The sequence below is a fragment of the Pempheris klunzingeri genome, chromosome 3 (genome assembly GCF_042242105.1).
Source record: "Pempheris klunzingeri isolate RE-2024b chromosome 3, fPemKlu1.hap1, whole genome shotgun sequence".
Taxonomy (NCBI): Eukaryota; Metazoa; Chordata; class Actinopteri; order Acropomatiformes; family Pempheridae; genus Pempheris; species Pempheris klunzingeri.
The window spans coordinates 98,526-110,000 of NC_092014.1; the positions used below are offsets into that span (position 1 = coordinate 98,526).

Genomic DNA, 11,475 nt, shown 5'->3' on the forward strand with positions numbered 1-11,475 from the left:
TTATTCATTCAGTTTGTCTCCAGTTTGTCAGGAGGTCTGCACTCATTTACACCTGTAAGCCACCAGCTCTGATCAGGACATCAATCAATCAATCAATCAATCAATCAATCTTTATTTATAGAGCACCAGTTCATAACAGCGTTATCTCAAGACGCTTTACATAATAGTGATGGGAATTTCGTCTCTTTTTAGAGAGCCGGTTCTTTTGGCTCGGCTCCCTAAAAAGAGCCGGCTCTTTCGGCTCCCAAGTGGCTCCTCAGATTTTTTTGTTGCTTCAATAAATTTATTACCAAATTATGTGTAAAATGAATTACTAATGTAAAAAACACATTGTATTGAATATGTATTATTCATATTGCTTTATTAATTTTAAATTATTTAGCTTTACTGGCCCATAGAGCTCTGGGCTGTAGGTCTTGGTGGCTGTGGTGTTGTCCTGGATGATGCTGTAGACATTGTAGGAGCAGCAGGGCCGGCTCTAGGCATAGGCCATATAGGCGGTCGCCTAGAGCGCCAGCTGCTGGAGGGGCGCTGCCGGTAATAATTTGCATCCCCGAGTGGCGCCCCCCGTCCGTCCGCCGCTCCTGAGACGCACCCACGCCCCTGGTCCTACACCATGGAAGGGGCGCGGGGCGAGTGATCGGTGCGCATCTCGCCTAGGGCACCATTATGGCTAGAGCCGGCTCTGAGGAGCAGCAACTGTTGCAGTAGACACACTGGCACCTTCATTAACAGCAGGGTCCCTTGGTTGTCTTTTCTCCTCTAACTGAATTGATGGGTGAACAGTACGCACATGCCTGTGCAGGTGGAGCCTGCCCGATATGAAATTTTAACTTTGCAAAGTCTGCACTCTGCCCTCGAACTATCAATTACATTAAACGTTTTCTGTCGCTCATTTTTCTCACCTTTCCTGCCTGCAGTCTCTGACTATGTAGCAGTGCTCTCTCGCTCTCTCACGCTCTCATCTCTCCCTCACTCCAGTTCGTGTGCTCACTGTGCTGTGTGTCTGTAACACCCCCCCCCCCTCCTGCTCAGTGTGGACACACAGACACCACCACACATCTTGACCAATCACGTGCAGCTTTAACAGAAAAAAGACGAGAAAAACAAACAAATCGGCTCCCAATCAGCAGGGGCGCCCCCAGAAATTTTTCACAGGGGGGGCCAGATAGGGCCAGTGAAAATCCTGGGGTGGCACACCAAAACCAAAAACAATAGTGGAATTTCAAGAAGAAAAGCTGTTGTAAGTATTGAGGCTAGTCAGAATCGATGTCAATATGAGAGTTAAGGAATCATGTACTCATATACTTTCTAATTTTACAGTTAATGTTACTTAGATGTACATGGACTAATACAGTACAAGCCTGTTTTATTAAGCGTTGGTTTATTTATGAGTTAGGAAATTCATTGTTCTAATAGGGTAGTTGTGTTATACAGCTTTACTATTAGGGAGTACATTCATGTAATGAACTAAACAGTTACAGGGAACAAGTCTACTCAAGTTTAAAAGCACCACACAGAGGCCTTTGATTGTTTTCAGTACAGCTTTATTCTGCTGTAAACATGTAAACAAAGCATTGTCTTTGACAGCAGACATTTGACCACAGCTCTGAGAGGATTCTAGCCATGTGAGCACTGTACCACTGTAAGACTGTAGTCTTTCTTGAAGCCTCGTCTTCTGCCCCCTTGAAGAGTACGAGGGAAAAACTTGAGATGCTGCTGATGTTGACTGGGAAATATCTGTGATGAAACATGAGGACAATAAGTTACTCTGAATTTAAAATAGCAGCAGCAAAACCAACAGTAATAACATGAGTAGCTGTCCATAGTAATCCCAGATTACAGTTGGATTATGGACCCACAGTCAGTTCTGTTCTGACTGTTCAAACTCTTCTACCAGTAAACATGAACAAGAAGCTTTCTGTTGTTGCACCAGGATTCATAACTCAGTGTTGACACCTTGTTACCACACGTTTATCCAGGTGAAGTTACTCTCTTGCCATTCATTTCCTCATGAGGGACCCTGTTCTCAGCTCACCTGTTGGTCCAGCAGTAGGATGAACAGCTGTGTCCTGTCTGACCTGCTGCCTTACTTCTTCATGTTCTCAGCTCACCTGTTGGTCCAGCAGTAGGATGAACAGCTGTGTCCTGTCTGACCTGCTGCCTTACTTCTTCCCTGTTCTCTGGACCTTTCACCTGCTCCTCTGCACTTCCCTGCTCTGTCCCTGTCTGGTCATGGGTTTGCTCGGCGGTCTTATCTTGGCCTGCATCATTGCACATATGGAAGAGATGTCCGTAGACTTTCTCTTCATTGTCTGAACATTGCCGCAGCATCACGGCACAGGTGCTGGTGATCCTTAACACGAGCTAATGAGATGCTCAGTAACGGAGAGCAGCCAGCAGGAGGTTCAGCACAGACACAGTTTACCAAACACACACTATTTGTTCTAAAAGTAAGTACTGTTTGACTGACTTACCTGTTGATAGTCTGGTTGTCTCAACAGCTGCCGTTGAAAATGACTGCTGTCTGTCTCTGAGTTTGGGCAGCAGCTGCTGCAGTGCTGCCTTCACTTGCACTCGGACAACGTAGTTACAGTTTCCGAAATTTTCAAATGTGAACTTGACCTATCAGAACTGGGGGGGGGGGGGGGGGGGGCACTGGGGGGGGCCAAGCACTTTTCAGGGGTGGCCGCGGCCCCCCCCTGACGGCACCTCTCCCAAACGGCTCCCGTCGTTCACTTCAAGGAGCTGGCTCTAAGAACCGGATCGTTCGCAACCGACACATCACTATTACATAAAGAGCAGGTCTAGACCAAACTCTTTAATTAGAGAGAGACCCAACGATTCAGGAATTCAAAATTAAGGATTCTAGAATCCCCACATGAGCAGCATCAGAGATTAGATTAGGATACAGTGGAGGAAGAACTCCCCTTTAACAGGAAGAAACCTGGAACAGAACCAGGCTCAGAGGGGGGGGGGCTTCTGTCAGGGTCCGTGTTGGGTGGAGGTTGGACAGAGAGAGAGAGAGAGACAGAGAGAGAGAGACAGAGAGAGAGAGAGACAACACAAACAGCAACCAACGTACTAACAGTGACTACAGCACTAACAATAGGAGTGAGACTAACAGATTAGCAGTATGGTAATATTGAAAAACATGACAAGTGGCTGATGATCCGCAGCAGTAATTCATGAAGCCAGAGAAACACAGCATGAGGACCAGGACCAGGATCCACAGGAACCAGAGGGATGAGAAAAGCACAGAAAGGCTCCGGGGAAGATACCAAGTTAGTAACAGACATTAAAGAGACATGAAGCATCAGGATGGAGAGGAAGAGGAGGAGAGAGGAGCCCAGTGCATCATGGGAGTCCCCCGGCAGTCCGAGCCTATAGCAGCATAACTAGGGGCTGGTCCAAGGCCTGATCCAGTCCTGAACTATAGGCTTCATCACTAAGGAAGGTTTTTAGTCTACTCTGAAATGTACAGAGGGTGTCTGCCCCCTGAACCCAGACTGGAAGGAGGTTCTCTCTCTCTCTCTCTCTCTGTTTAACCTCCAGCCAACACGGACCCTGACAGAAAGCTGACCACATATGAGCCTGGTTCTGTTCCAGGTTTCTTCCCGTTAAAGGGGAGTTCTTCCTCCACTGTGTCCTAATCTAATATCTGATGCTGCTCATGTGGGGATTCTTGAATCCTTAATTTTGAATTCCTGAGTCTTTGGGTCTCTGAATTAAAGAGTTTGGTCTGAGCTGCTCTTTAAGTAAAGCATCTTGAGATAACGCTGTTATGAATTGGCGCTATATAAATAAAGATTGATTGATTGATTGACACGAGGTCAGATGAACAATAAACAGTTACAGTTGTAGAACAGATAAGTAAAAATGTCTATACAAATCAGTCAGTCAGTCAGTATGTTAACTATTAACTCTGATATTGCAACAAAATGTCTTCAATGTAAATTAGAACTGTAAATCATCAAGTGTTTCACATGTTTCTCAAACGTTGTGCAGGTCAGTGTGACCTGACAGACTGGTGTCTCCTCCATTGTTTTAAGAAGCAGATGTAATATCTTGATTGTAAGAAACAGAAAGTTCTTGTTTTCTAAACATATTCCTGCTAGATACATGCCTACGCAGACAACACTGATGGCTGGTGGAGACTGACGTACGGACCTTAGCGTCCAATCAAACAATGGTTACGTGTGATATTGTGATACCCTACCCTTTAAAATCTGTTGGAAAACCCAGTTCTTGGCTCCTCTGACCAGAACCAGTCATGAGCCCGGCGCTGCCTGAACCCCAGCGTTGTATTGCATTGTATTATTCCACCTGTGAACCTGAATTAAAGGCGCTTCTGAGACCCGACTGAACCCTCCGGCCGATCTGAGAATAATGTCGGGCTGTCCATTAAAAGAATACAGGTCCTTACAAGTAATATCAGTAATACTGCAATAGCTAAAGTTAGCTGGCATTATCAAACCTGGTTTAACCCTTAAGGACCCTGAAAACAATGTCAATTTCTCTCTAATATTAAATGTGCACAAATGAGTACATGGGATCAGGGTTAAAGTTCAGAAATAAATCATCCGTAGTTATTATTTATTAGTTATTATTGAGCAGACAAAAGCAAAACCCACAAAATATCCAAAAAACACTGACAGATGCATCCACACTGCTGCCATCATGTGACCTACAGTGTGTGACAAACAAACTGTGTGTGTCAATACTAGGTCAATAATTTAACCTGACATTAAAATAAAAACCTTTAAAAACTAAAAAATGCTTGTTACTGCTCTGTAACAAACACAGTGGCATTTAATAATTCACTGAAATGACATCAAATATGAAAAAATATTTGAAAATAAAGAGGAGGGACGTCTGTAAGACAGAAGAGAAACAGTCAGATGTCGTTTATATTGTTTATTTACAGCTGAGCATCAGAAGACTGAAGAGACACTTCGAGCATCCAGCAGAGGGCAGCACAGCGTTTCTGAGGGTACAGGATGGGTATGATTGAGTATCAAAGGGTATCAGGGGGGTTCACTGGGTATTAAAGGTTTTAATAGGATACTAGGGAGTTTCAGGGGGCAGGAGGGGTATGATGGTATGGGGTATGATCAGAGGGTATCAGAATGTACAGAATGGGTATCAGAGGGGCATAGGAAGATAGAGGACAGGTTTAAGAAATAAAATGGGAAGAGTATGATGGAGTATCACAGGGGTATTAGTTAACAGGGTATCAGGCAATACAAGAGGGGTGTGATGGGGTTTGAGGTTCTTTTAAGGGTATGGAAGGATGATCTTTACAGGTATAAAAGATAAGAGAGGCCATTAGGCAGTATAGGAAGGGAATGATAGGGACATCAGAAGGTAAACTCTATACGGGTATCAGAGAAATAGAGGTATCATGCAGTATGAGGGTACAGGGGGGATTTTAGAAGGATCAATGGATTTTAGGAGGCATTACTGACTGTCATGAGGTATTGTAGGGTTTAAGAGGGTATCAGGTGGGATAGGAAAGTATAATAGAGTATCATAAGCGGTGTTTCCACACAAAGTACTCAGAACTGTCCCAGGAATCTTAAAAGAACTTAAAGGTTGTTATGGTCTGTGTTTCCATTGTGGTCTGAAGCCCAGTGGAGATCAGATATGTTAGCCTGCTGACGTACAAGGAGCAGCAGTGGTCGAGAAAGCTTCAGAGTGAAGTACCTCCAAAGGTTCCTGGTTCCTCTGATGGAAACGCTTTATGGTATCAAAGGACACAGGACGGGGACGGTGGGCGTGAAAATGTTAGAGGATTTAGCAGAGAATCACAGGTGATCACAGAGGTGTAGTGTGACGGGGTATCAGAGGGTACAGGTGGGGTATCGGAGATTTTTGGAGGGTATTGAAGGATTTAATAGAGTTCATGGCGTTTAAGAGGGTATGAGGTGGCTCAGCAAGAATAGGTGGGCTATCATGGGGTATCAAAGCGTTCAAGAGGTCTTGGGGGTATCAGATAAATGCTGAAATCTGGTCACACTCAACACTCAATGAAGAGACACTCAGATGGTATCAGGGGCTATCAGTGGAGATCTGTGGGTATCTCAGGGTATCAATAGCTATCAGAAGATATCAGAAGGTATCAGAGGGTACCAGAGGGTATTAGTGGGAATCAAAAGGTATAATAGGGTATCAATGATTATCAGAAGTTATCAGAGGGTATCAGTGAGTATCAGAAGGTTTCTGAAGGTATCAGAGGGTATCAGAAGGTGTCAGCGGGTAACAGAAGGTATCAAAAGGTATCAGAAGGTATTAGTGGGTATCAGAGGGTATCAGAAGGTATCAGAAGGTGTCAGAGGGTATCATTGAGTATCAGAAGTTATCAGAGGGTATCAGTGGGTATCAGAAGGTATCAGTGTGTCAGAAGGTGTCAGAGGGTATCCGAAGGTATCAGAGGGTATCAGTGGGTATCAGAAGGTATCAGTGTGTCAGAAGGTGTCAGAGGGTATCCGAAGGTATCAGAGGGTATCAGAAGGTATCAGAAGGTATCAGAAGGTATCAATGGGTATCAGAAGGTATCAGTGGGTATCAGAAGGTATCAGAGGGTATCAGAAGGTATCAACAGGTATCAGAAGGTATCAGTGGGTATCAGAGGGTATCAGAAGGTATTGGAGGGTATCAGAAGGGTTCAGTGGGTATCAGAAGGTATCAGAAGGTATCCGAGGGTATCAGAAGGTATCAGAGTGTGTCAGAAGGTGTCAGAGGGTGTCCGAAGGTATCAGAGGGTATCAGAAGGTATCAGAAGGTATCGGAGGGTATCAGAAGGTTTCAGTGGGTATCAGAAGGTATCAGAGGGTATCAGAAGGTATCAGAGTGTGTCAGAAGGTGTCAGAGGGTATCGGAGGGTATCAGAAGGTTTCAGAGGGTATCAGTGAGTATCAGAAGGTATCAGAGGGTATCAGAAGGTATCAGAAGGTATCAGAGGGTATCAGAAGGTTTCAGAGGGTATCAGAAGGTGTCAGAGGGTATCAGGGGGTATCAGAGGGTATCGGAGGGTATCAGAAGGTGTCAGAGGGTATCAGGGGGTATCAGAGTGTGTCAGAAGGTGTCAGAGGGTATCAGAAGGTATCAGAGCGTATCAGAAGGTTTCAGAGGGTATCAGAAGGTGTCAGAGGGTATCAGGGGGTATCAGAGGGTATCAGAAAGGTTCAGAGGGTATCAGAAGGTGCAGACATGGCATTCAGCCTGCTGCTGAATCTGAGCTGGAGACGACTCAATTCAATAAATATTAAAGCACCAAGCAGCAGCATTCAGTCAGTTACACAACACAAGTTTATACACCTTGATCGCCTGTTCACACCTGAAGTTCCTGTTCACACCTGGACTTCCTGTGTGTGAGAGGAGTTTGACAGGTCAGGTCCAGTGTCTCCTCTGGGCTGTCTGATGAATAAAGGGATTCTGGTTTCAGGGTCCAGGTGTTCACTTGTAAAGGTTCCACGTGTTCTCCAGATGTGTTCCTGATCAAGTTATGGGTCAGTCTGTGGCTCAGCTCGCAGGCCAATGGCTGAATGCATTTAACAAACTACATCTCCCACTGCACACTGCTTCAATCCAATTACATGTTCTGGTATTAGGTAAAAAAGAGTCTGTGAGGTTATCTACAGCTGTTTGTGGGGGTGAACTCTGTGATCCAAACTTTCAACACACTCTCAAACGTCTCACAAAGAACTGCTATTTACATCGCCATGACAATACTGACAACGACCAGGTCATTTAAATCACTACGACTCCAGTTCAGCTGCTCCTCTGACAATTTCAACGTCTTTGTTCAATAAAAACTTTTCTCCAAGTAATAAAGTTTATTTTCACAGAGGAACTGGGCAGTAACAATTCAAAAGGTTCAGCCACTGGGACCATTGGTTTCTGGTTGACCGTTCAGACTCTGGATAATCTGATTTCAGCTCTCAGGGTTCTACAGACCATGAAACTGCAGCGAAAAATGAGTCTGGTTTATGAGGACAAGTCCGGAAAAAAAGCTGCTCTGAAGCACAAAACATTAGTCACCTAAACACCTGATGTGGTCTAATGTAGTCTGATGTAGTCTGATGTGGTGTAATCTTGTCTAATGTGGTCTGATGTGGTCTGACGTGAACTGATGTGGTCTGATGTGGTCTTAATGTAGTCTGATGTGGTCTAATGTGGTCTGATGTGGTCTAATGTTGTCTAATGTAGTCTGATGTGAACTGATGTGGTCTAAGGCGGTCTGATGTGGTCTAATGTAGTCTGATGTGGTCTGATGTGGTCGGAGGTGTTTTGATGTGGTCTGATGTGGACTAACGTTGTCTGATGTGGTCTAATTTTGTCTAATGTCAACTGATGTGGTCTAAGGTGATCTGATGTGGTCTAATGTGGTCTAATGTGGTCTGATGTAGTCTAATGTGGTCTGATATTGTCTAATGTGGTCTAATGTAAACTAATGTGGTTTAATGTAGACGAATGTGGACTGAGGGTTTGGATCTTCAGGTTCTTCTGTGTGTGTTGCAGTAGTCCAGTCCGACAGTGTCATTAGTTCTCCAGACCTGGACCAGCTGAGGGGGACCTGGACCCAGAAGCTAAGAATCATGACATCATCAGAGCAGTGTCCGGATGCTTTGATTGGTTCCTGACTACGTTCTCTGATCTCTGGTTCATTCACCTGCTGCTGGTCTCCTTAGAAACTAAAACAGGATATGACATCAGGTCACTGCGGACGTACGTCCCCCATCAGAGGTCAGACAACGCAGTCAGGAACCAATCAGAGCACCAGGACTCTGATGATACCATTACCCGCCTCCTTCATTCTGATTGAACTTTGACCAGTTACATCACGAAACTCTCAAATGTCCAACCAATCACAGAGAGAGAGCGGGACTTCTGCTCAGGGTGTGCATTCTGGTTTTAATAAGAAGGATTCTGATTAGCTGCAGTCAGTGATGACAAAGAGAGTAGCTGCTGGCGTTAGCCTGTTAGCATGCTCGGACAGGACTGCTGTGTGTGCCTGTTTGTTAATGTGTGTGTGTATTTCTGAGTCTGTATTTCTGTGTGTATTCAGGTGTATTTAGTCCTCCTGCAAGTCCATCTGGAGTCAGTCAGTCCGGGACCCAGGTCCGGGGCTTAGCACAGCAGGTCACACGGAGGACTCGCGGGCAGTCTTGGAGCGCAGTGCCCCAGCGCGGCTCAGGAAGGGGAAGGTGGTCCCTAGGCAGCCGGAGGCCACAGTGAGACCCAGACTGGCCCAGGCACAGTAGATGGACCAGCCATAGCCGTGGTCCACATCAGCTGGCAGCCCGTAGATGAAGGGGGGGTTCCTGGACAGATCGTAGGTCACACTGGCTGCATACGTACACAGAGAGATGGTGCAGAAGATCCCTGAGGAAACAGAGACCACGTCAGATCACAACAGACCACATCAGACCACATCAAACCACCTCAGACTACCTCAAACCACCTCAGATGACATCAGACCACATTAGACCACCTCGAACCACCTAAACCCATATCAAACCACATTACTCTTCACTCTTCAAACTTCTCCCGGCTGGTAGGCGCTACAGATCACTGTACACCAAAAGCACCAGACACAGAGACAGTTTCTTCCCCCAGGCCATCACCCTGATGAACTCACACTAGCCTCAGAGTCTCAGGATCCACTGTACAATAGTTCCACCCCCCCTGCACATTTGCAACATTTTGCACTACTTTCTTGCACTGCAATTTCTGCACTACACCTACCTCTATTGTACATACCGTTGTTGTAAAAGAGTTATATATTGTTTATACTGTCCTGTATTCTTTTCCTACTGTTGTAGTTTATTTCTACTTTACTTCCTCACTGTACAGAGTCAAGCTTCACAGAGTCAAATTCCTTGTTTGCCTATTCAAACTTGGCCAATAAAAGTTGATTTGATTTGATTACACCATCTTAGACCACATCAAACCACCTAAAACCATATCAAACCACCTCAGACCACATCAAACCACCTCAGACCACATCAGACCACATTAGACCACCTCAGACCACATCGGACCACCTCAGACCACATCAAACCACCTCAGACCATGTCAAACCACTTGAGACCACTTCAGACCACCTCAGACCACATCAAACCACCTCACACCACATTAGACCAGCTCAGACCACATCTGACCACATCAGACCACATCAATCCACCTCAGACCACATTAGACCACATCAAACAACCTCAGAACACATCAGACCACCTCAGACCACATCAAACTACTTCAAACCACCTCAAACCACCTAAGACCATATCAAGCCACCTCAAACCACCTCAGACCACATCAAACCACCTCAGACCACATCAAGCCACCTCAAACCACTGCAGACTACATCAAACCACCTCAAACCACCGCAGACTACATCAAACCACGTCAAACCACCTCAGACCACATCAAACCACCTCAGACCACATTAGACCACCTCATACCACCTCAAACTACCTCAGACCACACCAAGCCACCTCAAACCACCGCAGACCACATCAAGCCACCTCAAACCACCGCAGACCACATGAAACCACCTCAGACCACATCATCTCAAGACACTTTCCATAAAGAGTAGGTCTAGACCAAACTCTTTAATTAAGAAAGAGACCACTGGGGCGGCTGTGGCTCAGTGGTAGAGTGGGTCGTCCCTCAATCAGAAGGTCGGGGGTTCGATCCCCAGCTCCTATGGGTCAACATGTCGAAGTGTCCTTGAGCAAGACACTGAACCCCAACTTGCTCCTGAAGCAGCTTCAGTGTGTGAATGAGTATGAAAGAATAGTCTCCTCCAAATTACATTTCTCCTGTATGATTGATGTGTGAATGGGGATGTCATGGAAAGCGCTTTGAGTAGTTGAAATAACTAGAAAGGCGCTATACAAATACTTACCATTTACCACCTCAGACCACATTAGACCACCTCAGACTACATCAGACCACATTCTCCCCCCCAGGTGAGTTACCTGCCATGAGGAACAGCAGTCCGGAGACGTGCTGAGTCAGACTTTCCTCCCAGAAGAATCCGACGGACGCCACGATGCTGCCGCACAGCAGGACAGCTGCCGCCATGCCCAGAAAGCCCGCCGTGATCCGCCGCAGGTCTGAGGGGTCACACAGGACACACACATTACACATACAATACACACATACAATCTACACACACACACGGCTGTGATGAGGTAAATGAAGAAACTGAGAGAGCGTTGCCGTGGTGACCACCTCCTGCCCACTCCCCCACGGTTACATAACTATGTCATAGTGTGTTTCTATGGCAACAGGTGACAAGCAGCAAGGAAGATGAGCAAGAAAACTCATCCTCATTAATCCACCATCAGTAATCAATAATCCACCTTCGATGATCAATAGTCACCACCACTAATCAATAATCTACAATCAGTAAACAATATCAAAAATCTAGATCTCCCCCAGGGAATTTCCACCCTATCATAATGG

General features: G+C 45.7%; 1 protein-coding gene across 1 annotated transcript in view; it reads right to left on the reverse strand.

The window, feature by feature from the left end:
• Window positions 1-9,145: 9,145 nt before the first annotated feature.
• tmem178a (transmembrane protein 178a) overlaps window positions 9,146-11,475 on the reverse strand; it is a 7,413-nt gene continuing 5,083 nt past the window's right edge. The window contains exons 3-4 of the mRNA XM_070828257.1: window positions 10,986-11,123; window positions 9,146-9,387 (exon numbers count right to left, since the gene is read on the reverse strand). Of these exons, the coding sequence (XP_070684358.1) occupies window positions 9,146-9,387; window positions 10,986-11,123 (380 nt within the window). The remainder of the gene's footprint in view (window positions 9,388-10,985; window positions 11,124-11,475) is intronic.